Source organism: Hirundo rustica, chromosome 13, assembly GCF_015227805.2.
Source record: "Hirundo rustica isolate bHirRus1 chromosome 13, bHirRus1.pri.v3, whole genome shotgun sequence".
Lineage (NCBI taxonomy): Eukaryota > Metazoa > Chordata > Aves > Passeriformes > Hirundinidae > Hirundo > Hirundo rustica.
The window spans coordinates 20117976-20145518 of NC_053462.1; the positions used below are offsets into that span (position 1 = coordinate 20117976).

General features: G+C 46.1%; 1 protein-coding gene across 2 annotated transcripts in view; it reads right to left on the minus strand.

The window, feature by feature from the left end:
- Nucleotides 1-540: 540 nt before the first annotated feature.
- The window catches only part of MAP1A (microtubule associated protein 1A), a 54850-nt gene continuing 27847 nt past the window's right edge, over nt 541-27543 (minus strand). For both annotated transcript variants that reach the window (XM_040076849.1, XM_040076851.2), the window contains 5 exons: nt 16783-16865; nt 16276-16416; nt 5743-14512; nt 4857-5089; nt 541-3956 (listed from right to left, as the gene is read on the minus strand). In XM_040076849.1, the coding sequence (XP_039932783.1) occupies nt 3801-3956; nt 4857-5089; nt 5743-14512; nt 16276-16416; nt 16783-16865 (9383 nt within the window). In that variant the 3' untranslated portion in view covers nt 541-3800. The remainder of the gene's footprint in view (nt 3957-4856; nt 5090-5742; nt 14513-16275; nt 16417-16782; nt 16866-27543) is intronic.

Below are 27543 nucleotides of genomic sequence, written 5' to 3' on the forward strand. Positions count from 1 at the left end.
GTCGGAGTTCTGCAGAGGTGCAAAAGCCCAACTGCTGCAGTGGGGTCAGGGAGCATGGAATCCCTGGCATGCCTGGGCCCAGGTCCCAAGCCAGCACGTCTGCTGCCTGCCACAGGGCCAGAGACCCTTCCAGCTCGAAGAGTGCCAGCAGCACTGGGCAGAGATGCCATTCCCAAGAAGTGCAGGGACAGGCAGAGGGCTGCAATGGAATGCATGATTCAGGAACTGTGAGGAGTTCTGGTGTTGTATGGCAGTCAGGCCATGTCAGACTTCTCACTGGATTATCAGGAGCTGCTTTCCCCCCTACAGCCCTTAGCCAGCTGTGCAAGAGGGTGGCTGTCCCAGGCAGGCTCTGTGGCCTTACCTGCGTGTCCCTTGCCCAAGTCACAGGAAAGTTTAGCAGCTCCTGGTGAAGGTGGGGTGTTGGTGGAAAAGCTGGGGCTCACCTAAGCTGGGAGGCAGGCACAGCTGCCATGTCTGTGTGCTCCTGCCCTACAAGTGTGCGCTCACTGAAAGAACAGTTGGAAACCACTGGAAATGTTCTCGTTGGCAATTAATGTGGCTTTATTATTAATGTTTTGGGCTCCTCTCTTGACAGCAGTTAGTTACAGGGTGTTTCACATGGAAATGGGCAAAAGGACAGAACTCAAGGAACTAAATTCCAATAGAAATGTAATGCTGAAGAAAAGAATCAGGGCTCTCTTCTTAAAACATTTAGCATAGAAGAAGCTAGGAGCACAAGATGCCATTTCAATACAATTTTAAGACGTTCACTTTTTTAATTATAGGTTTAAAATAGTATTTTTTACCTATTACATACAGGAAGATTACGCGTTGTTGCCCACATGCAGAAACAAGCAAAAGCAGAGTTTAACTGTTTCTCTCTATAGTGTTGTATTACCTCTGGCTCCGGGTGGGTCCTGCTGGCTCCTGTGGCCTGAGCAGGGTGAGACTCTACAATAATCAGCATTTTCATAAGTCTTTTTCCCTGTACTTTTTTTAAGATGGAAGTGGGTGGAGGAGAGAGGGAGATAGGGAGTGAGAGAAGCTCAAGGCAGAACAGACTGCGACAAAAACTGAAAAAAAATGTGGAGCCTTGAGGACAGGGAAGCAAACTGGTGTAGGACAAAGGTAGCCAAGCAGCAGAGCTGCAGAGGGCAGGAGCAGAGTGTGGAGGGCAGCTTTCCCCCTGGAATCTGCCAGTGGCCACACTCCTGCCCAAAAGATGCAGGCACCTCACAAAGCCTCACTATTACTGCTGCTTAGTCAGAATTGCTTCAAGTTTAAAATTGAGAAAACATTCATATGTGGGTCTATCTAAAGTTAGTGCATTAGCTTTTACATCTAGCTATGCAGAGGGATCCCAGGAGCCAGTGAGGGGCATGCTTGTGCCTCTGGTGTCTGGCATCCTGCAGCTGCCACCATGGCGGGTGAGCCAGGGTCTCCCCAAAGCATTGCAGGCAAAGCCCTGCAGCATTCCAGGGAGGGGCAGGGGCAGGTGTTTTAGTGCCTGCAATTGCCAGAACCAACATTCATGAATGCTGACCCCATCGGGGTACAGAGAATAACATTTATTATGCTGGCAGACACGGTGTGATTCCATGGTTAAAATGAACACAGCACAGGGCAGGGATTTGCTAAAGCCCTGAGTAAGCTCACATGCTCCTAACAAGGGCCATAGCCATAGAGCTAGCTGTGCCTTGGGGAGGCTGCTGGCCTCAGGCCTCGTCCTACAGCTGCTGGGTTTTAGACACAACCTTGCAGAGACATTTTTGCTGCCCACAAGTTCACAATGGTCTTTTCCTTTTGTTTAAATTGCAGCATGTTAGTATTTGTACTGAGAAACCTCTGAACTGACATTAAAAGCATATGGTATCATGTTAACATGTATAAATTAAAATATTAAATCAACACAAAATGCAGCTTAACATTAAAAAAAAAAATAAATATATAGATTAAAATGCAAAATAGACCATTTCCCTAGAAACTCCATTTTAGTGCTAGGAGCATGTTTCTAAGCAGCATTTTCTTCATGTCATCTGCCAGAAAACTAGCACTGAGACTGAAGTGTCCCAGGTGAGTGCAACACAGGGTCCGAGGATGCTTATGGTGGAGTCAGCCCTCTGCTCAGGACCATGCACAGTGGATGTCACAGCAGATGGAAATACTTTGTGTTGACTGTCAACCGTTGCAGAACAGCTTTCCATCTTACTCCTTCCCCAGACCACAGCCTGCTGCCGCTCTCTTTGTCTTACAGAAAAGCTGTCTTTGTGGTAAGATCCTCTGTCAGTTCTCTTGGATGTGGCAAAGGCTCATGGATGCTGCAGGCTTAGCGCACCTAACACCCCCCTCCCTGCTGGGAGAACGTGTCTCCCATGCTGAAACAGGTCTGTGTGCCCAGGAGGTTCTGCATGGCTGCTCAGTAGCCACAGTGCACTCACAGCACACATTCGCGTTTCTGCCAGGACATCCAGAGAGCAAGGACACATGTCCACAGGGATGCGTAGGCCAGGGAACAAGCTGCAAGGTGGCACCGCATGGATGAACAGCACCTCACCTGCACTGTCAACACATCCCTGTCAGTGTGGAGGAACTGAGAACGACTTCACTTGCTAAACTACATTTTCCCGAGGATTTTGGGAAGGGCCTTCTCTTCCCTCACACCACAAGTTCTATTCCCCACATCCTGGACACTTGAGGGGACAGTAAAAAACTTGAACGCAACTATAAGGCTTGGACCCTGGCACACAGGCAGCGAGGAGATGGCTGCTGTGTGCAAGCTGGCACACTGCAGTGACACTATCTGGGCACCAGCCTCCCCCAGCATGGCCTGCATACTCCTCAGCTGCTTCACCAGTCCTCCAGAGCCTTTGGTTTAGGGACAGGGAGGTTTCTTGTACATCCTAGGCCAACAGTGGCCAAGGTTTTTTCAGCCCTTCTGCTGTTGAGGGGGCTGTAGTTGTGCGTTTGGATGCTCTTTTTCTGTAACTGTTTAGGCCACAGCCTCTCTGTGCCGCCTCCTGCCACACAGCTGGTGTGCAGGAGTCAATTGGCAGCTGTGTGTGTGAAGCTCAAGTTAGCAGGTTAGGAATGTGCTGAACCCTCCCACCGCCATGTCCTTCATCCCAGCTCCCTGAGCACAGCAAACAGGTGCTGCAGGATGCCACAGGCAAGCACCTGGGATGGAAATCTGCCAAGCTGGCATGTGGCGGTTGTGCCTAGTTGGAGTACAGGTCCCCTTGCTCAGAACACCTCCTGTATGCTCAGCAGGGGAGATGGAAGAATGACCTTCACTGTCCCATTAAGGTCAGAGTGTTTTGTCTTCCCTCATCTCCCTGGTGCAATTTCTTTGCAAGTTAGATTTTGCCTCTGCCCCCTGCCTCCCATGCACTCTCGGCATGCAGCAGCAGCACTTCAGCCCTCACCAGAAAGGTGAGGTTCATGGTGCTACGGGTTAAATGGCAAGGCAGCCAGGAAGAGAGTAGAACAAGCTCTCACAGCAGCAAGGCAGCAAAGATAGTCTACAGAAACTGTACAGGCAGCAGAATAAAGCAGGGAAGGTGAAAGTGCCCCTGGCCTGCAACTGCTCTTGCACAAACTCTTAGCTCAGTCCAGAAAATTATAGAGCCCTGCACTTCTTTCTCATGGCATCCAGTGCTGAGCAAGATGGATACCCGATTGCCTGACAAATGGGAACCATGTAGAGGACTAAACCAGAGAACTGGACTGTGATTAGATGGTGTCTCTCATGTTGCATCGGTGATTGAAGAGTCAATGGATGAACACAAAATGTGAGAGATTTAGAATTCAATCTTACAGGCTGGAAAAGATTCGTCCTGCATCACAACAGTGCTGCTGCTTGCCAGTACCATGATGTTTAGCTCCTGCTGTTTCTCATGGGTCTGTTGATACCATTCTCGTGTTACCTCAGTATCGTGTGTTGGGATCAATGTCACCTGGGAAAAGAAAGCAGCAGGGATGATTGAGAACAAATGCAATGACCAACAATGCCCATAGGAGCTGCGGCTAAAATTTCTTGCTAATTTTGGAACACTGTACCCTTGGTACTGCTTGTTCTATTTAATGTCTTTCAGATGTCGGGTTCTGAGGCAGAGCTTTATTTTGTACAGTACCAGCACAATGGGGCTCTGAATTGGCTGCAAACTGGCAGCACTGACACCATTCTCATAATGATGAGAATGGTTGCAGTGCAGGGGAGAGCATCCTGCTGTGGAGCTCCAGAAACAACCTCAGAAAGATCCTTCAGTGTGCAAAGGAACAATGCTGACACTGTGTGCCCACTGACCCTATGTGCAACCCAGGGACCTTGAAATATGAGGCTGCTTCATCTGGAAGAACATATACACCTTCGTGTACGTGTCTTCAGGAGTTCCCTGGGGTGTCCTGCAAGCCTGCCTAAGCAAAACCTGTGTTACAGAACATTCTTGTTCAAAAGCTCTATTAGTTGCTGTCAGAAAAATCTTCAGCAAGCCAGGCTAGCAACAGATGCCACTGGGTTTGGGACAGTGATGAAAATTCAGTTTGTGTTGGTGCTTGATTTTGCTTGAGGATAGGCTCATCCTACAGTAGGTAAGGAGGAGTGTATGATCTTTCAATGCTTCCTCCCCTCAGGAGGATGTAGAAAAGAGGATATATCTGCTTCCATTCAGACCATTTTGCAGGTGTCCTCCTCGTCATCAGTATAAGCAATTACTCTGCTGAGAGTGCAAAACAGGGTATGCCCAGGACCACTTCCTTCCTCTCAGTGTACTCCCTTGGGTATGTGACACCCATCTTCTTCTGAGCATTTGCAGCACTGAAAGCATGACACACCACTCTGCATTTCCATGACCTACCTGCAGGTTCTCTCCCCACTGAGACTTCCCTTCCAAAAGTGCATCCAGCACTGCACGGCTTGGCTCTCCGTTGGCTGCATCATTCCCACTCACAACATAGTAAGATGCTCGAACCCGCTTGAAGAACTCTGGATCTGTGTTCTTCCCACTGCAGTGGTTGGGGATGTAGGCCAAGTCCACATAGACGGGTGGACCCATAGGCACAGACAAACTGCTCTTAGGACTATTGGAAGCTTTGGAAGAAAGGAAACAAGAGGCTATCAAAAATCTCCTGCAAGGGACAAACACTCAAATAAACACAGAAGGACTTTGATTTCAGAAAGACTTTTCCATTGCAGCAGTAAAGTTGAGACTTTTCCACACTCCACTGCTCAGAGGTGACCTGGGTGCATTTCTGGGCCAGTGTTATCACAGGTCTTGAGAGAGAAAGGAAGTTCTGCTATTATTTGGGGAGGGATTGGAAAGCTTTAGATTAGAAGCTTTTTTCCTGGGGAAGGGAATCAAAAATCTCTGTTATTAACTTTTGCAGAGTTGCCATCCCAATCAATATTCAGTCCTAATTTTTGTTAATAACCTACATTTGCTTAAACACACACACACACCCCCCCTCCCCCATTCTGATGGCCTTTGCATGCTATCCTAGGGTATTACAGTAGTCTTTCTGGAAGGTCCATCCTGGCTTCCTGCCACCCCTGTGAATCGCTGCTACTCCTAGGACTCTATTGCTCTTTCATATCAGCCTTTTGTACATCTCAACATTATCACTGCTTACAACTTTTCATGCATGACTGGGAAGACCTGTTCTCTGTTCTGCTGTGTTTAACCCAGTGCTTTTCTCTGTGTTGGACCTATAGAGATAGTGTGTTTTTCAGGAAGGATTTCTTACCGGGATTTGTTTTGATGCCATTAACAAGGCTCTTGCCAGGGTTGCTGTGACTACTCCGGGATAACTCATCCTCTGGCATCAGTGCGCTACGTGGTTTGGGCTTTTCTCCTCCATCTCTTTCTTTTTTGGCAGTGACAGATTTTGGAGATTTGTCCGATGACTGTTTCACAGGAGTGGGTGATCGTTTCCCTTTCACATCTAATTTCCGGGCAGGGGAGGAAGATTTGGGTTTGCTCAAAGGCTTCCTCACACCTTTGTTCTTTTCTTTTACATCTTTCTTAGAAATTTTATCAGTTCTGCTCATGCTTTGCTCATTTAACAACATATCAGGGTCTACCATGCAGACATCAGGGTGAGGAGGGTGGGGATGGGGATCTACCATTGGAACAGGCTGAGGATCATGGCTGGACCTAGAACTGGCATGATGAGCAATCCCCACAGCTTTGTCCACTGGGAGGAAATCAGCATCTTCATCCGAGTCCATGTTGGCATCTGCTGTGATGGATGGACATTCTTCAGTCTCAGGCGGGACATCGGAGTCTGACTGGGAGGTTCCAGAATCACTCACTGATGTTGGAGGGGTTTCCTCCACTGTGGCATTTTGCATGGGACTGCTCACAGGGTGGGGTGGTCTCCCCTGCACTGAAGGGTGACCCTCCTCCTGTGAGAGGTCACTGTCTTCAGAGAGCTCATGGGGGCTTGGGTTGATGAATGAGGGAGAGAGTTCTCCCTTTCTCTGCTTGTATTCACATGAAGAAAATTTCTGTCCACAATCAGAACTGCCTCCTAAATGGGTCTCCACGTCATGGGAAGCATCTCCACAGTCATCTGTTTTCTCACCCCTCTGCACATCTGGGAAAAATGGCTGGAAACTGTTTTCAGGGGACATCAGAGAGGAAGGACGGCTTTGCTTCTCTGTTTCCTCTTTGCCTGCGCGCGGAGAAAAACTGCCGTCAGAATCGGGACATGTTTTTTCAACTTTTGCCTCTGCTGCATGGTATGTGCTTTGGAAGGCTGGCAGACTGGTGCTCACCTCTGTTGGACCATTGGCTGTGGTTTCATCTTCGTGCTGACAATGAGAAAATGATGTCAACACATCAGGGAGAGATGTCAATGGGAACGGCTGCTCTGCAAATGGTGCCTTCTGCTCTGGGCTGCTACCACAGTGCTGCTGCTCTTGCTCTGCACAGAATGGTGTGGGCTCTGAGCCCTGGCACTCTTTTCTGCATGGTAAGGTGTGGTCACCCATGCCACAGTGAAATGGAGATCCATGTTCTTCAGCAAAGACAAAGTCTTTGGTTTCAGCTGTATGTATTTTCACAGCATTATCTGGAACCTGTGGAGATATATCCCAAGCACTCCTGGTACCTGCTTCCACTCCTGCACTGGTGTATGTGGAAAGCATATGGGAATAGAAACTTTCTACTGTAGTCAGTATCACAGGAGTGGTGGCTTCAGATGAAGGTTCCTCTGAAAGGCTGGGAGAGTCATCTTTCAGCGGCTGCTGGGTCACAGACTCTTTCTCCATACCTTTGGACAACACCGTGTCTCCTTCAAATGGACTCAGCGGTGAGAATTTAGGAAAAGATGAGTCAAGGGTGCTGATTTTCTCAGAAACCTCCAAGTATTCATCTTTGTTTCGCTGGTCTGAGAACAAAGCACAAGGAGACTCTAAAGAAAGAGAAATATCCCCTAAACAGCTTGCTGAGGCTTGCTTATGTCTGAATGTGCTGGCTGTTTCGCTTTTTCCTGTCAGGGAACTTTCAAATCCAGAAGAGCTATCCATCCCTCTGCTCTCTACTCTCGGGCCCTGTTTGTGGACCTCTGTTTGTTTGCTGGAAGCAGACTTCAGGTATATGGCTTGCTCTTGGCACTCGGAGGCCACAGCTGCACTTGGATAATCTGCTACCCAGAAATGGGATTCCTTCGTGGATTTCCCAGCAACCTCTCTCTTTTGTGAAGAATCATGGCACATTTCTGACATTCGCTCATGTCTGTCCATGTCTGGCACATCACTGTAACCAGCAACATATGTCTCCACAACAGCAGCTGGTGCAGATGTCCTACTTTCATATTCCTCTTGCCAGCCTGGACCAGAAGGAGAAGAGGCAGCAGAGCTGGGTGAAAGGGGCTCCGGACATTTGCTCTGCAGGAAGGGATCTGAGACAGGGAACTTGCTGACAGCTGAGATGCATGCATAGACAGTGCCTTCAGCTTCAGCAGGGCTGTGCAGTTTAGACTCCTTTTCAGACTTCTCCTTAGCACCTTTTTCTAGCTCTGAGTCACTTGCACTTTCTTCCCCTCGACCTGCTTTCTCATAGTATGTATCTTTGGGATTTGGGACTTCAGATTTCAGGGACAAAGATACCTGCTCCTGGCTAGACGAAATTATGTTCTCATCTGGACAACCAGCATCACTATAGGTGGATGTTTTTCCTTGATAAAAGATGTCAGTTGTGACGGTGGGAGAGGCAAATGCTGCGCTCGCAGATGATGGGTGCAGTGCAGAGTCCAGTTCTCCTGGCAAAGCAAAAGACACATTCAGTTTCTCCTGTCCTTCTGATGTCCTAGGCTTCCCTGTTTCAGACAAGGGCAAATATCTTTCATGGGTGTCTCTGTAGTCAAAGACTTTATCCTTAGGGGATGCTGGAGATGACAATTCCTTCTCAGCAGAGGTATAAAGGCGGGACTCTTCTTCCTTTGCAGACACATGAAAATTTTCACCTTTTTGAGAGTTCAGTGCTGTCAGTGGGACCTTATCAGTGTGACCTGGGCTGTGTGCACCCATGGCTCTGAAGGGGGAGGGTCCCACTCCAGACACAATTATCTTCTCATAGATGTCAGCATACTTGAAACTTCTTTCATCGGGGTAGGGAGTTGGTTCTCTTTCTTCTGGCTCTTGCCTTATGGAACTGTCATCATCTCTCTGTGTGCAGATCTCTTCCTCATAGGAATAAGGCTCAGGGGAACTCCTGGAATAGGTCTCTGGAGGATACACCTCTCGGATGGTAGCACCCACAGCCCCAGCACAACCCAGAGCATCACTACTTTTTTGACATGGAGGGGAGTGTGCACACTGCCCTGACAGCTCAGCACTCCCTTCTGTGGACTCAGCAATATATTCTGCTGCTCTCGTAGATTGCAACAGAGTAGATGCTGCTGCTGTCTGCTCTTTTCTTCCTGTAGAGTCATACAGACCCTCGGTGGATTTGCAGTCATCCACTTGCCTGCTATCTGACTTGTATTTGCAATCTACTTCCTGATACAAAACACTGATGTCTGATTTCTTCTCAGCCATCTTCGATGGGACATCCTCCCACAAAGGTGGCTTGCACTGATCTAACTTGCAGGGCCTCTCTGCTCCTGGTGGTGCCTCAATCTCCTTTCCCACTGCAGACAGGGGAGACGTCAGAACTTGGTGTAGTGACTTTGCATAGCTATCTAGGACAGTTTTCTCCTCATCATCTAAGCAGGAGCAATCTTGTTTAGAGGTCAACAAGAATTCTTGCCTTTTTTTATTTCCAGTTAAAGCTTTGGCCTGGTTTTCTTCACCAAGGACATACTGAGGAGATAGAGGAGAACCTTCCCTTTGTGTTCTTTCTGGGACAGTGATGTCAGCAGGAATTACCTCTACTTTCTTTGTTTCTGACGTAGTTTTGGCCCCCTTCTGCACGTCTTCTTTGTAATCAAATGACTCCATCTTTAAACATTCAATTTCTGCTTGCAGTAGCATGGGTTTGTCTTCAGCATGGTTAAGCTCCTCATCTTCCTCACTGGGTAACTGCCCTCCTCTCCCACTGTCTCTCCTTTCCTGAAGATACCCAAAGGCAGAAGCCCATGCTTCCTTTTCTGCTTCTCTCCAGGTATGGCTGCCAAGCGCTGCAGGGGACAGGTTCTCCTCCCTTCCCATTTTAGGAAGGGATTTTGTTTCCAATTCTGGTGCTTCATCCAAGAATGTACTCTCCCTCTCTTTGTCATATCTCTGCTGCCTTCCCTGGACAGGGACCTCTTCTACCTCTTCTGGAAACCACACTTTCTTCTCATAACTTAGATCTTTCATGCAAAACTTTTCCATTTCTGGAGATTTTTTTTCTTGAGCTTCCTTGAACCTGCAAGATTTTATACCCTCAGTAGAAATGTGTGAAGATGTTTTATCTTCACTTGGGCTAGATTCTGCAAAATGTAAGCCCTTTGCATCTGGGGATACTTCCTGAGAGTCCAAGTCTGCATTTCTTCCCTTCAATAGGCTCTTTTCTGATACAGAAAATAAACTGCTGTCATCTGGAGACATTTCTTCAGTTGAAGAATCTCTGGGTGACGTGTCTTTAACTGAACTGCTTTCTGGGCAAGGAAAAGATTTTGATACTTCTTTTAGTTCTTTGGCAGAAATTTCCAGTGATTTTTCATATGTAGCTGGGCTCTGGTCTGCGAAACCCATGGATTTCACAGCTTCTGAAGAGAATTTGTCAGTGCAGTTTGACATAGTTTTTTCTTTTGCAGATGTCTCTTCTGTGAAACTAAGAGCTTTGATGTCTTCTGGGGAAATTCCTTTAATAAAAACATCTGAAGATATTTTTCTGCTGGAACTCTCAGTGAGAGAAATGGATTTGGTCTCTTCTGGGGAAATATCTTCAATGGAAACACGAGAAGATTTCTCTTCTTCTGAGGTGTCTCCTGTGAAATACAGCAGTTTTCCTTCTTCAGTAGTAACTCTCTTTGGAATATCTGGGGATTTTTCTTTACCAATCCTTTCTTCTGTAAAAGAAGGTGATTTGATGCCATCTGGTGAAATTCGCAAAGATTTGTCATTTTTAGATTTGCTTTGGCTTGTGAACTGTGGAAGATCCACATTTCCTTGAGATGTTCCTGTGGTTGCAAATGGCTCAAAGGACAAGTGTTTTGGAAATCCTGTTAAACTCTCTGTCATGGTTTTAGCTCCTTGCTCTTTTTCTGGTTTTGTGCTGGGATGCTCCTCATCCTCCCCCATCACCACTGTCTCCTGCTTGTGGTAAGAAAGCCAGGGCAGCTCCTCCCTCCTCACTGGTTCTTCCTGTACCTCCTCCTCAGGAGGCACTGGAACATCACTGCTCAAAACCAGTTCATGCTGCACAGGTCCAGACACTTCTCTTTCATGTCTGGATTTAGCCACAGATGCCTCATCTTCTCTGAGAGATTCACCCTTGGCTCCCTTCACCACAAGAGAAGTTTGGCCTTCCATTTTCTTGGCAGCAGCATCCGTTTGTTTTTCAAATAGATCTGAATCTACTGTTTCCAGCTTTTCCTCCACTGGAGACTGGTGGAAGGGTGTGTGCCCTGCACTGGTGGGGCCAGATGGAGTGGGAGAGGCCATTTTGACTGTGCTGTCATCAGGACTCATGCATCGTTCTTCAGCCTCTGCAGAGTCAGCCTGGGAAAATGGTGCTTCTTCAGTGGATAAAGGCATCACCTGTGTGGGAACACTGATTATCACGTTATCAGGGCATCCTTGAGGAGCAAACACCGGGGCATTGTAATGCCCTCTGAGTTTCTGAGGCATCTCAATATTTGGAGTCCCATCTTCTTCATCTTCTTCATCTTCTACCTCCTCATGAAGGTCCTTTTTTTGAGTTTCCAGTTTCCTCTCTCCCTCTGCTAATGCATGGAAATCTTCAGGGGGTGGAGATTTAAAGCATTTGTCTTCCTCCAAGGATGATGTGGGAGAAATTGTGCCAGCAGAGGGAACATAGTCAAGACCTTGGGTTGCTTCAGTCCGAGAGGAGGGCATACTGTTTCCTGTGTCCAAAAGTAAAGAGCTTTTCCCAGTCTCTTCTGTTTGTGGTGCTGTTATGGATGCAACAGATTGATCCTCTGCTACTGACGTTGCAAAAGATGAAAGCTTGTCACATTCAGTAATGGAGGTAGCAGAAGATATGTGCTCCTCCTCAGCTAGAGGTGCTGCCACAATGTTTGTAGGATATGCCAGGATTTCGGACTCCTGGCCAGCATAGCCCTTGGCTGAAAGGTCAGCAGGAGGCATGGCCTGTATTCCATGTACTGCTTCAAAAGAGCCTGGATGGTCAGGAACAGAAATGTTATAGGAATTGACATCATACTTCAAGTGTGGGATCCTCTCTTCCTGTTCATCGTGTATTTCTTCATCAGAAATGGTCTGCTCTGTTTCTGAGTAGCCAGGGATAGTTTCATCTTGGATATAGGAAACATGTTCTGCTGTTGCTCCAGGTGGGACTGGCAGGCTGGTCAGATATGACTCTTCCTTTGTTATGTCCTTTCCAAGTAACTTGGTTTTCTCATCCATGAAACTAAATTCTCTTTCCTTCTCTGTAATCGTAAACAGTTTGTCCTCCCTGTCATTCTGATTCAGCCCGTAGAATTCTCTATTCTTCTCTACTTTCTCCTCTTCGTTCATGTGCTGTTCTTCCTTTTCTTCCAGTTCTGCCTTTTCTATCACATCTTCTTTCTTTTCCTTCTTATCCTCTTCCTGTGCCTCTGTCCCCTCAATAAACTTTCCACAAGTTTCTGTTTCCCTCTGTTTTCTGTCCAAAGAGATTTTCTCCTCTTCCTCCTTTTCCTCCTCTCTGAACACTGGTGGCGGAGCACCCTTTGCCAAGAGGCCTGTATGTGATGGCAGGTGTTCTTTGTCAGGAAACACCTGAATGTCCTTGCCCTGCTCAGCTTTTCCCTCCCAGTATTTTATGTCCTGGTTTTCATCTATTGCTTTTCTTTCATCCTCTATTTTTTCAGCAGGACCTCCCTTCAGCTCCCACTGAGGGACTGCCATTTCCTCTGCTGATGATTCTTTTTCCATATCAGTAGTAGTTACTCCATGATCAGGGGTCTTTCTTTTTAAAATCAGATCCACTTCAAGGTTACTCTGACCAGTCATATCAACAGAGTCTTTTACCTCTGGTTCAGGTGCTCTCATAATCTTATCACTAACCTCCATATCAGAGAGTTCTTGAGTCAACTGCAAGGCCCCTCTCTCCTCATGCTTCAGTTCCTCAAAGTCCTTTGTAAGATCTTCTGGTGAAGACAGGACTAACCTCTGTTCCACTACGGATGTCTCTCCTGGATCCACTTGTGCAGGTGCCTTCTCCATTGGTAATGTCTTGCTAATGTCAGCAGGTACCTTTTCAGGTTCTTTTTCAGGTTTTACTTTGATCTTCTCAGTTTTGAGTCTGCCTGGAAGTTTTGCCTTGTACAATGTTTTTCTTACTTCTGGGGTAAATGGTTTCAAGTCTGGTTTAGAATTTTTTTTGAGCTCTGACTTGTTTTCTTTCTTTTTATCATCTTTCTTTGAATCTTTTTTCTCATCTTTCTTTCCATCGTCTTTTTTTAAGTCCTTTTTCTCCTTCTTAATCTCTTTTTTTTCTTTGTCTTTCTTCTCCTCTAATTTGGATACTTTCTCTTTGAGATGCTTTTTTCCAACCTTGTCTTTTGCCAATTTTCTTTTCTCCGCTTTGAGAGCATCAGTTGTTTCTGTCTTTATCTTTTCATGTTTAACAGGTTTCTCGGGAACTTTCTCTGTGTGCTCTTTAACCTTTTTCTCAATTTTAGCATCCTTTACAACTTCTGATTTTACTTCCTTAATCCCCTCCTCTACTGCTTCTTCTTTCTTGACTTGCTTTGTCACAGATGGCTTGGGGGAAGACTTAAGACTCTCTTTACTGTCAGTTCTTTGTTTAATTTTGGTCTGCTTCAGCAGAGGTGGAGGTATTCCAGAAGTGATATCTTTCTGAGTAGCTACTGGGTATCTCAGAAAATCCAGGTGCTTGAGTTTCTCAAGACCTTCCAGTATCTTATTTTGAGGAGCATTTCCAGGAAACAAAACCCTTACAATTTTTTCTGTTGGGCTGGCTGGTAGCCATACCACCAGGGCTGTGATAGATGTGAGATAGGGAACAGAAATTTCACCTTCTTTCCCACTTGCAAGAATGATGCCAGTTTTTGCTTTACTATTGCCAGCCCATTTCTGCATTAGAAACTGCATTTCTTTACTGTCCTTGACAGGGTTCAGTATATACATGTCCAGCTTACCCACTCCCATTTTGTGGAAGAGTGTGATGGGCTCGATGGTGCTGCTCACCACCCTGTAGAGAGGCTCTGATTTAATGCCCAGTCTGTTGAGATACTGCAGTGTCATACACGCTTCTTCGATGCTCCTCTTTACTTTCATGGAGGCTTCAGGCATCTTCAGCTTTTCAGGAACATTAAAAAAAACCACCCCTAGCTCAGGAGAAATTAGGTTCTTCATCCAGTCACTGTAGTTGGTAGAGCCCTGGGATTGCTCCTCCTCTTGCTCAGCAACTTTCCTCTGCAGCAGCCCATTGATACCGGGCAGGTTGTCTGCACCAATGTGGGTGAGCAGGATTGAATCAATCCTATCCAGGTGCCTTACCAGCTTCCAGAAGCAGGATTTCCTCTCAGAGCCACCATCCACAAGGATGTTAAACCCATTGACAGCAAAGAGAGCAGAATCACCTCTTCCTCCAGGGAATATGTAGCAGCAGGGCTTAGAAAGCTTCAGAAAACCTCCTGAGGTCGGTGGCTCCAGGAGATCAAATGGAGATGGCACATCAACTGTCTCAGAGACATATTCTGCAAATTCAGACACCCCATCCATTTCTGGCAGAACTGGATCAGGATTCAGTTTCAGATTAATAATGTCCTGAAATTGAGGATGACCAAGGTTGCTCCAAGCTCCTTCTCCCAGGCACGACACAGTAAGAGATGCCTTGGTATCTGAATTAGAGTTGCTGAGAATCTGGGTGACCTAATGAGATAAGCACAGACAAATAAAGGTCAAATAGAGCTTTGAGACCTATACAGCACACACACACACACACACACACACACACACACACACACAAAAAAAAAAAAAAAAGTAGCTAATTAATGCAGAAATACTGAAGATACCATGAGCACTTTACCAATGGGAAACATTGGGGCTAGATGAAATAGTTTAAAAGCCCATGGAAAATCAATGCATACAGCTGCGCTCTCTTTTGAAATTCTTACTGTTGATGGGCTGTTACGGCTTCTGACTGCTGGGCATGTATTGTGACAAGATCTCAGGGAAGAAAATAAAAATAGAAACCACTGTGTCCTCTTTCCTTACTTCTTCTTGTTAAATCTGGGCTATCGGTCCCTGGCTTGGGTTCTAAAGTAGCAGGTTCAGGGTGTTTTTTTGGTGATTTGTGAATTCTAACCCTGAGAAAACCTTTTCAATGCCAAGTGTCATTAGCTGAACATAGCCTCACTAACTAGACTAGTCAACCACCATAGACTATTTTGTGCAGTTCTAGTGACATAGGATTTTTCTTTTTCTTTTTTTTTTTTTTTTTTGGATTAATTTGCTTTCCTGGGGCCTATTTTGAAAGTCATTACTCCATCTTTGCTACACATACAGGACTGGGGACAGGCCATGTGATTAATAAGTGGAAGAATAAGGTCCATATAATTTCCAAGGCTCCTTACAGCTATGCTGAACACACATCAACCAAAGAAGTATAACACCTTAACTTCCTAAGTATCTGAAATGAGATTTGCATGCTTCTTTACACTGCATTCTTTTGCTTAGACAGCCCTTAAGTGACTAGTTTCTGTCCATTGAAATGGATACCAGAGATAATTCAGAACAATCAGCTTTAAAAAAATGAAGCATATTTGCTGATGTAATTACAGCAATAATAATATCAATTGCTAAAGTATCATCCAGCCACTCCTGCAGCAACTATATATTCAATCAGACAGAGACATTCTAAACAACATGATCAGTGGAAACGCCTTCTCAAAAACCAGAGTAGAATATCTGTATTGGCAATGAGCACCACAATGTAAATCTCTCAGGAAAGCTATCCTGTATCTAGCTGAGATAACTGGCATTGGAGCAGAGATTCAGAGATACTCTGTAAGGTTTTCCAAGTCTCACTGGACCAATCCCTGACCAAACTTGCCTAAATTCAGTGCTTACTCTGCTCTATGCGCAATACTGGACTACAGACCTCTCACGTGCCCTTCCAAACTGAATGATGCAACAACTTTGCAATTAAATAACAACTTTTGTAGTTATGTCACCATCATGTAGTTACTTAACCAGCATTTATTCAATTCCTCATCATCTAATGAACATTCTGAACCTTGTGAACTTTCTCAGTGGACTGACCGGTGAAGAGAAATACCCACGTTTTCTAGGATTATGGTGACCTCTCTTGGCTGTTTTTGGAAGCTGCCCACAGTTATGTTAAGACATGCTTTAAGAAATGCTGAGTGTTTGCCCCCTGCAGAGCCAGAATGGAATGTTATTTCAACCTGAACACTTAAAGGAATCACCCATGCCTGCACCTTGGAAAACTTAAGACAGAGAGTTAAAGTAAGATTCCCAAGACAGTAACATGAATTTATAGTATGCAATTTTTTGCCGGATTTCAAACCCATCTGTCTGCAAATCTGCCACCCGAAGGAGGACGCAGGGTGCATTGCTCTACCGAGCACTCTGAACAGGAGGGGATGTGCTGGATTACAGCTCACACTCACCTCTGGGTCTGAAAGTATCTCAGCAAACTTCTGGTAAGTGAAGGTGCCTGTCTGCAGGACCAAGTCTCCTTCCTGGTCTGAGCTCTGACCACAGAGGATCAGTAGTTTGTGGGCTGATGAATCACACACAAGTGAGCGGACCTGTTACCATGAGACAGAGGGCTGCCATTAGAAGTTACCTGTACTCCACCAACACGCAGAATCCCAAGCCCATGGACAGGTGATAACTCACGTTGTTCACAAATAGCCAGACTCTATGTTTTCTACATACAAGAAAGTTGCGTACTGAAGAGGGAAGACACTGCTACTGCCTGACAGCTCCATGTCACATCAGAGTTACTGTGTGCATCCTGATTACTGGCAAGACCAGAATACCTGGCCTTGCAGCAGACTGGCAGCAGGTTTGCACTCTCCAGAAGGTGCAAAGTGTGATGATCATGACTTCCATGTCAAGCAAGGGCAGGAGAGCCGATGTGGACAGAACCTGATGGCACATCTGGTCCTTACCTCAGACACGATGCTGTCCACATTAGGATTTACCAGGATCACCGTATCCAGGGTGTCACTCCGGTGATGGAGAGTTCTTTGGCCTGAGGAAAGGAAAGGGATTAGATAGGATGAGAGAAGCTGATGAGACAGCATCCAGCTATTGATGTTTCAGCCTCAAAAATTCCACTTCAGCATGGGTTTGATTGCAAGGCTTCAATTTGCATTCAAGACCCAGTTTGATACCCTCATAAAACAGGGCAAACTCTTTTCAGCAACAAGGAAGAAATCCATCTGGATCTGCACGCTCAGCTCCAACATATTCTGAAGCCCACAGAGCCAGGCACTTTGGGGTGCCTGCCTGTGCCAGATGGCTGTGTCTGTAAACACTGGCGCAGACAAATTATCCCCTTCCAGACAGAAGTGCCTTGCCTCATCGCAGATACCACAGAGAGGTGTCTCTGGCATTGTCCTACACCCAGCCACCACAGAGCTCTGTGAGCCAGTCAGTGGGTGCCAACTCAGCTTCCACTGGAGTGGTGCAGCACTGCTAACAAGTCTCCACTCATTCGTAAGAGTTTTTTTCTTTAATGAATCATTTTTCTTTAATCCAAATGTGCACTCCTAAGCTGCTGCTATGGGAAGTACCTAGATAACAAGAATTTTTATTCTCCTGTCAGAGGCATGAATAGGAACCAAGACAAGACTCTGCTCTTTCTCTATATTTAGGGGGAAAAAAAAGGAGATGCCAAAGAGCAAACAAGATCCTGGGAATGTAAAAACGCAATTTGTATGCTATCCTTGGCATGGGCATTGCACAGATATTTGGCAAAATGCTACCGTAATTCTAGGGCCCTATTAATTTATTAGACAGAAGGGTAGCGAGTGTCTGCCACACTGACAGCCATGACCAGAGCCACTGCTGTATGCCCACATCAGACAGCTCTGGGATGCTGGACGACATACAGCACCTTCCTGCAGCACTTCCCTGGTCACTGTCGGCAGCACGGGACCTTTTTCGATTACAGTCTTTGCTAATATCTACCTCTGGACATTAGATCCACTCAACAAGCCAGGCACTTAGAACTTAACTGTTGGAATGTATAATTTATAGGGTTTAGGACTTTCATAGGTTTTAATCCCTTATATGGATTGGAAGTCTATAGATCTTCACTGAAAATGAACATCTATTTTTATTTTGCATCTTTCAGACAACTGTTGCTTGCTGACAATATTATTCTTTCCACCTGCCACAATTGCCTCTTTCTAGACGGATCTCAGTCCTAAAATAGCTCTATCAGTCTGGCAGAAGGACAGGAAGGATGGAAGAAAGGTGAATATTCAGCATAGCTTTAAATCAAACTCACTTTACTGGAATGTTTTATTAGCAATTAACCAGACAGATAACTCCAGAAGGTAGCTTTCAGCCCAAAGTGAGCTAAGTTCTCAGCAGAACTATTTGTACTCAGCATCTGCAGCTGCTTTCTGAACTTGTCTTTCAGTGTGGCTAAAAATTGTCCCTGCAGGCTAAAACCAAACCATCACTGTGCAAAATGCACTGAATTCAGTAGCATTTCTGGCACTTGACGTGGAATAGGTATACGGCTGGAGATGCTGGGAAGCAAGTCCCTGTGCACAGAAGGGATGCTGCAAGTGAGCCATGGAGAGCAGCATGGGAGGGTGGGAGGAGGCACAGGCGAGCAGGGCCCAGGAGGCATCTTAGGGCATTCTGTGCAACCAGAAGAAACAAACCCCCACCCATCCTCAAGGCAATGATAATTTTGAAGGCATTGCTGATGTCCCAGAAGCGCTCCCAAGGAGCACCCTGGTTCCTCATGGATCCCTTGTGCAGCATACACACAGCTCCCCCTTGCCAGGACCTCCAGTCCTGCTGCTTGGGACATCCAGAACAGAAGCGATCTGCCCCCATTTTTCAACATTACTACTGGGACAAAGTGACAAAGCCTCTGCTACCTTGGTGCCTGCACACCCCAGACATTTTAGCAGTGGTTACCCACATAACTTGGGAAACACTGCCTGGTGCACAGCACCAACACCAGCAGCCTCGTCCTTGTGCCACATGCCAGGCAGGGCTCTTGGGCGCAGTGCGATCACCGTGGCCGCCTTTGGGCATCTTTCCAGGCACTAAGTGCCCAGGAGCTGCGGGGGCAAGGCCAGCCTGTGGGTTGCTGGCCGGCAGCACTGGCGAACAGTGCCAGCTGCAGAAGCAAGGGGCCCATCTGCAGCACTAACAGGCACGAAAACACTGCTTCTCTCGCTGCCATCCCGTGGTCTGAGCCCCGGCAGCTGAGATGTCCCCGCTGGGGCTGTGAACAAAGCCTGGCTGTTAGCATTCTGCTGGCAGCCCCTCACCCCACAGGGAATGTCCCCTGCACATGCAGAAGAAAGAGAAGGCTCAAGCTGCAGGGCCAGCAGTTGCTGGCAGATGGGAGGGATGAATGGGGAAGGACGGAGTCTTGTGAAGGGCTGTGAGGATGATTAAGGGACTAAATTGTTTTCATACAAGGTGAAGCTGAGTGTGAGAGAGGGTTATTTTCAATATGAATAAATAAATACCTGATAGGAGGGAAAGAAGAAGAAGAAGAAGTCAGACGGGCACTCTCAGTAGTGCTCAGTGATAGGATGTGAGGCCCAAATTAAGGGATGGGCTATTTCATCTGAACACAGAAAACACTGTTTTTTACTGTGATAGTGGTCAAATACTGGAATGGGTTGTACAAAGAAGTTGTGGAGCATCCACCCCCAGAGATACTAAAAGCAAAGCTGGATACATGCCTGGGAAACCTGCTTTTGTATACCCTTATAGAACAAGTATGATTGGACTAGACAATCCCAAGGGGTCCCTTCCAGCCTACAGTTTGCCAGTTCTGTGACATTGTGAAGCATTGCAGCCCCCCATATCTTTGCTCCTGACATGCCGTGGGGCAGATTCCCTCTCTTCAGTTGCAGTTGCTGATTCTCAGGAGGATACAGGAGCAGAGCTGTACAGATGAGACACTTCCAGAAACACAAACTCACTTCACACACCCCTGCACACCAATACCTCAAAACGTTTTTTAACTGAATTCAGAGGCAAAGCAGAACAGCACATGAACTCCAGCCTGAACTGCAAACTGCGAGTAAGGCAGCAGCACAGTGCCCTAATGTGGCCCATGCCCCAGCTCCTACTCACCCCAAGCTGGGGCAGTGGCCTTCCCAGCCCAGGGCAGTAGCAGCCCATGCCTGGCTAAGGGAACACACACACCCAAGGCATCTGTGAATCCAAGAGCTTATCAGGCTGAGAAGTCCTTTGCTGGCCTCTTTCCCTATGCAGCCTGCAGTAGCAGCTGCACAGACAGAGGATTTAAACACACAGCCTGGCACATCATTCCTCTTGCTAACAAAAATCTTATGCACCAGAAACATGTAGCAGTGTGGCCAACATTGCAGACATGGTGACTGGAAGCATGCTGTTCAGGTCACCTCCAGGTACTTGTCCTTATTAGAGTTCTATCATAGTGAAATGCACGCCTGGAAAAAGCATTGCAAATGAGAAAAATCCCTCTGTTCCTTTGACCAGTACAAGGAACATCCTTCTCAGGCTCCTGAAGACTACAGTCTTCAATTTACCTGGAACAAATATCTGGACACAGCTCATCTCCAGGTGCATTCTGTACACAGACCCCTGTGCAGCCCTCTCCAACTGTACTCAAAGCTGCTACATGAAATAAATCTCCTCTCCTTGGTAGCACTGCATTTCTCATTTTGTATGAACCCTCACTCCGTGTGTTCAGGCACATTCTGATTTCTGCAATCATCCCTGTGCATGGTGCACTTGAAGGAAACATTCCCATCCACCATGTCGCCACCAAGGCAGAAAGCCCCTGGTCTTTACCACTCGTTCCTTTGGAGGAGAGTTTCTTTAGTCTCTTGGAACTGCTGTTATCAGTCCCTATGGCCACTGAGATGAGCAAGAGCAGAAGTATACAAGAAGGAGCACAGAAGATTCACAGTGTCATTATTCTATTTTCTGTATTATTCCCCACCCTATTTTTTTAAGCATCATAACATAACCTAAGATTAGCTTTGCACCAGATAAAGATCTTCAGTTAGGGTACACAGTGACATCCAAATTTCACCCTGCCATGAAACTATTAAGCTCCTTTAGGGAGTCTAGAAGATTTAATTTCTCTAGTGTGCTCAATTTTGGTTTTTTTTGACAATGAATTTAATGCACACCATGACTGTGCAATTTAGTTGTTGAAGTTCCTCACCGACTTTTCTAGATCTCAGTAACTGTGTCATCTATAAATTTAGCCACCTCCGTGTTTCTTCATTGTTACTATACTGATCGACTTTGTATTAAGCAGTGGAAATAATGAAGCCCTTGTACTTTACCTCTGGATGCTGCACAAAGATGACCATATATATGTTTGCTAACTTGTTATCTGTCTTTTAGTAGTTTTGGGGCTCATGGCATTACTTGCTTACCCACACAAAGTGCTTGTTTGCATAATATATGGAAACATTTAAACATATGGAAAGATATAATACACAAACATACCTCATTCACAACCCACAGCAAGGTTTCAGAAAAGAGACAGGGCATTTGCCTTCTCCACAAAGATCACATTACTTACCATTGTGCAGAAGTATCAGTACCCTCACCCCAAAGGCCCACAGAAGACACCTACAGCTCCTTCCTACAGGGCACCCACCCACGGGTGCCTCCTCTTGACCGTGGAGGCAGTACACAAAACATGCCAGAGGTGGTGAACAACAGCTAAACTGAGCTAGAGGATGGATTTCCATTAATAACACTGGGGTGGCATTTCAGGATCTGCAGCTGAACTCCTGAACTAGTGGGAAAGAAGGAAAAGTCAGAATTATTCTCTTTTTTTAAGAGTATGTATAGCTCACATACTAGAAGAGCTGAGGGCACCCTCATTGCTGTTCACAGCGTTCTCAAGAAGGGCAGTAGAGGAGAAGTTGCTATCTTCTTTCTCTGGTGATCAGCACTAGCATATGAGGAAGTAGAACAAAACTGCATCAGAAGAGTTCAGATCAGACACTAGAAAAGATTCTTCACCAAGAGGGTGGGCAGTCTTGGGAACAGACCCCCTAGGGAACTGGCCACAACACCAAGCCCGTCAGAGTTCAGGGGCTATTTGTATGATGCTCTTAGTCATATGGTTTTATTTTAGCTAGACCTGTGAGGAGCCAGGAGTTGGGCTTGGTGATCCTTACGGATCCCTTCCAATTAACATATTCTGATGATGTGGCCCCTTGGGTGTAGAATTACTTTGGTTAGGGCAGACGACAGCAAGTGAAGAGCAAAGCCACTCTGACTGGAGTGGGTATGAACTAACCATTCAGGGCTGCGCCTGCAAAGAGACAGAGGGAGAGAGAACAGAGGAGCAGATGCTGTGGGTTTAGTGCTCAACAGTCAGGCAGAGAGGGCTCTTCTGTGGAGGTCAGGCTAGGCTGGAAGAAAGGACAGTGCACTGGGGTAACTGTGACAAACAGGATGCCTGAGAGAGAGAGAGAGAGAGATGATCCTACAACCAGACAGATGGCTGTAGAGACAGAAAAGGAGGTCATACTGACAGCACAGATCCTTTTGTTCTGCTACTTTAAATGGAAGCACCTAAAGCCTCTGTAGCTGCAGAATAAATTCTGGGCTAGTCTGAAGAACTGTCAAGGATAGCTACGCAAGATGCTGCTTGTTATTTTCTTTAATTTTTGAGACCATCAAATCCTAGAGATTTCATTCTGTTAATCAGGACTGGAAGAACCACAGTTACAGCTCACCATGCTGAAATCAGAGACGAAGTGAGAGGGCAGCAGGACCCAGTTTCTCACCTTTGTGAAATGATGTCTTAGGTGAGAGCACTGGGTCATCTTTCAAGTGACTGTGCTGAAATCAGTCATGATACTCTGACTGGTACAACAAATCAGAAAGAATGTAAGGGCAAGAAGATGATTAAAGGACTGGCACATCCTGATGGGAGAAGTCAAGTGGGACTGTTTAGCCAATAAAGGAAAACTCAGGGCAGGGATCTCACTTACCAGTCTGTTTACCTGCCTGATGGCAGGGGCAAATCTGGGCTGCTGAGCTCCCACAATGCTGCCATCCAGAGGATGGAGACTGCTTGTCTGAACACATAGAAATCAGCCCTTTCCCACTCAGGGTGCATTCTTTATCCCTCATTACCTCCCTTAGGCCTTCCCACACCCTTCCCCTTTGTCCCTAAAATTATTTAGCCTTGCCAGGCCAGGTTCTACCTGTAAAGTGAACACCAATAGTACATTGATAAAAAATACAGAAGTTCCAGAGTTTGAAAATGTTATCAAGGCACACAAGCCACAGTGATAAAAACCTGACTCTTCCTCACTTCTGGCTGTCTTAACTGACATTAACATCCCTCTTCAAGGGAACACTTGAAAAGACTCTAAGAAGAAGATACCAGATATTGCTATGGCTCAGCACCTTTTGCTACACTTCAGCAAAGAGCTAAGCCTGAGATCACATGGTTTTCCTGATGTTTATTGAACAAAGTCCACCTCTGGAGACAGTAAAACCATGCACAGGGTTCTTAGAGTGCATAAATTTGCATAATTAACATGAGCTAGGGCAAGCTGAAAGACTGACATTTCCTTCACTCTGAAATTACATAACACTGAGATAGTAACTGACTCTCTCATTCTTAGGCCGTGAAGTCTCCAACTGCAGCTTCTCCAGTGCCAATGGAAGAAAAAGGATCCAGCCCCAAATGGTGTCCATTCAGAGAATGAAACAACACAGTCATTCACCAACTCTCCAGGACTGTACCAAGTACGGCAAGCCACAGCTCCTTGGGAGGGAGACTGCAAAGACCAGAGGAAAAGGAGAAAATGTTCTGCACTGAACTCTGAGCAGGGTCCTGCCTCTCATCCTGTCTGTGCAGATACACAGTCCTATGTCCAACTGCATTATGGACTCATTCCTCTGCCAGACCAGGGCTGCCCCATGTTGTCCAGTAGTGAGGAAAAGGAGTGAACGTGCCCCTGTTGGAAGCAATATCACACTCTCAGCACCTGAAGAGCACACAGCTCCTTCTTCCAGCAGGCAACCTGAACAACAGTGTACAGAGGCAGATGGGACCAGCTCTGGCTGACGGACACCTAGAAGCTCTGCCAGCAAGCGAGGTAGGCTCAGGAGTAAAAAAATAAACACAAAGCTTGCTTTGGCAGCCAGTACACAGCCAACAACTGTGGATTCACCATTCAGGTCCTCATGTGGTGGTTCCAGCTCAGGAACTCAAACACAATTTTTTGCACCCCAGGGATGCACCTGGATGTATTTATCACAATGACAGGACAAGTCCCACTCTGTTCCTCCTTACCCTTCAATGGCAGCGTTGTGCCAGATGAGAGGAGTCTCTCAGGCAAGGTAAGTAGAGAGACACCAGGTGAGGAATACAGCTAGAACTTGGCAGAAACCCCATTGAAAAGGCTAAGAGAGATTCTGAGTCCTAGGTGGGGGGCTGCCATGCACACTGGTGCCTAATCACTGCCTCCCAGAGCCTGAGGCAGTGCAGCAGTCCCAGCAATTCTGGGCACATCTCGCTCTTTGCTGCTTTTCCAGAGATAAGCGGAGCAAAGGGCTTAGCCAGATCACTGGGGATCACAGTAAAAGGGCTGTCTCACTGCCTCCTTTCCTCCTGACACAACATGTGATAGCTGCAGTAGCTACTGATTCTCATAAGATTATTGGGAAAGTGCTGTAGTTTTAGCTTGCTAGTGTGATTCAGTAGCTGAGAATGATGAGGAACTGACTTCAGACAGTGCTTTGAGGTCCAGCAGCAAGCGCTCTGCTGCAACGGTTCTGGCTTTTTTTTCCTTGCCAGGGTCGGGATTAACACACAGGAGTCGAAGCTCGTGTTCGGACGCGGTGTTTATTATTTCTTATCTATTTAGAGACTCACGAGCCATGAGCTCTTACTAGCAAGCTAGAGAAATGAGGTAAAATGGAGTATCTCTAACTCTTTCCAAGGTCATTTAAGCAATAATTACCCAATAACAAGGTGACACCCATATTATTTATACTTTTGACCCAATAATGACAACCCAAGGCCCGCAACGCAGCCTTTTTCACCCAATTACAGAAAGGTACCCAAACCCATTTAGAAGAAGGAAGAAGAAGGTGAAGATGAAGGATTTAGACAACGCCCAAAATCCTCCATCTTGCCTCACATGTATTACTATATAGTAAAATCTTAAATCTAAGTTTTTCACCCTGTGAGATCACACAGTACTATTCAAACTACACACCCACAACCCCAGTGCTGTCACTCAATTTCGGAAGCCTGTTCCAAGGCCTCAAGTCAAATGCAGTGCCTGCCTGAGGGTCAGCACCCCCCAGCATAGAAAGCCCGAAACCCTCAGCCTCCAGGGTTCCAACACTCTGCCTCTCATAGTCTGAAAAAGTCTACTATAAAGATTTATTTCATACACTTTCTATTTTTAGGTATTCAAACACCCTGGAGAAATAGAGAAATATTTACTTGTCAATGGCTAAATCAAAAAACCTATCCCCTTAAAGGGGATCTTTAGTGATTTTCTCAGAGAAATTAATTGTGTACCAGTAAAGGGAAAACATATTTTTAATGGAAATATGAGAATCATATGAAAATTGAGAGGCAAGAAACTGCAGCAAAGTGCTGAGCCTCTGTCAGGGAGGGCCAGGGCAGAGCCATGTGCTGCCTGGGGAGCAGCGGAAACCATCATCCAACAGGTCACAGATGCAACCAGGGCATAAAATGAGGATTTTAAACTGCACCTAGAAAAGAAGGGAAAGCTAATTATGTTTGAGCAGGAAAATACTATTATATGTTTGAGGTTTTATTTTTTATGAAAATTTAAAAATGGTGTTTGATGATTTTTCATATTGAGACACCAAGTCGCAGTTAAAAACACAGCATCACTGAAATAAAGTCCTGCGGATGTGCAACAGGAGATGTGCCTTATCTGGAGGAACTGAATAAACAAAGCACAGGAAAGTACAAAGCAGTGTCTCAGGAGAGGGAACACAATTCAAACATCTTTATGAAGCAAAGAATCCTATACGGACTGAAAGCACACCCACACCAACTTCTGCCTGTTTACAAGGGCAGATCTCCAGATACTGGCTTTGGCTTTAGCTAATATCCCAGCTGCAGACTGAGGGGAACTTGGGGTACACATGGTATATTGACCATTGCTCATATTTCAGTTATATTGAAGATGAGTAGAAGGTAGAGGAGCACCCTCTCCACAATACGACCACATATGCACTAAGGGTCTCCTGCCGTGTGGCTCTGTACCTGGAGAAAAGGGTGACAGGGATTACACCCAGCCCCGACAGGGAGCTTGGCAGTGCAGCACACAGAGGACTGACCAGAGAAGCACACAGCATATGCAGGAGCATCAGGGGGAGCCAGAGCAGAGCCAGTGACACATTCTGTGCTCTTCTGAGGGCTTTATCTCGTGCTTCCAACCAGAATACCTGCACAGTTGCCTTCAGGAGGACAAACAGGACAGCCAGTCACAGATACGTTTCCACAAAACACTGCTGCAATCCAACTCTCTCAGTGTAAAAGGAGCTGTGAGGTGCTAACACCAGAGAAGAAGAGAACATCTGATTTGGGACAGAAAAGGTGCAAACTTCAAAACAGCTCAGAGGCCGAGCACAAGCCTTAAAAGCTGCAGAACTCTGCAGTCAGAGAACTTGCTTTAAAAAGCTACAGAAAGAAGACAGCATCAGCAAGACAGCTCCACAAAGGGAAAAAAAAAAAGGTTCTCAACAGGAATAGAGTGAAAAAGTGAAATTAACTGAGAACCATACTAGGAGGGACAGAGGAAGGAAACACAGCAGTAAACCAGTAGAAAGAAGAATATCCCTGAGAAGACCAAGCAGCAAAGAAGGAAAACAAGAGCTGGTTTCTAGAAATGTTGCTGAATTTGTCAGGATGAAGAGGGTTGAAGAATCTGAAAGCATTCTCAGGTTTCCTTTTATGTATAATGCTGGTGATATTTCATAACTCACCTTACCATACTCTTACTGCATGCCAGGAGAACTGATCATGCTTTAAGGTAAAAGCAGGCTCTGTGAAACGACTGACTGCCTCCTGGGGATTTACTACAAAGGTGAACCAGCAGCAGGGCAAAAGAAGATGAAATATTCCTTAAGGTGTGGGAGGTTGTGGGCACTTTCCACATCCCAGGAGATATTCCTGCTAACCACTTGCCTGTGCGTCCCATCTTCCCTCCTCCCTGTGATATTTTCATGTCATCTACAGCTCCTCTCCCAGGCAACCTCTACTTCTATACCATAGCAACCATCTCATTGCTCCCTAATTGCACATACTGTCTCACTTTTATGCTAAGGAGCAACTTGATAGCTCAGCCATTTTAGAACCACTAATTGAAGATGCAGACACTCACTTTGGAAACAGTTTCATGTATTTCCAGAAGTTGCTGTCCCTCAACTGGAAGTCATACAACCATTGAGATAATGGATAAGGTGAGCACTTCTACCTAGCTTGCCAGGTGCTAGATTGGCTACAAAAAGGTGTTCTGTTCTCTGCAGCAGTTTTGCTGACTCACGCAGGCCTTGCATCCTTCTGCTCAGGAACAGTGTGTGGCATTCACATGAATCAGGAACAAAGCCCTGCAGAGACACGGCCACCACCTGCGAGGAGCTGAAGCTGTGACTTCTTAAATATCTCCAGCTAAACCCACAAAAGAAAACCTAAACACCCT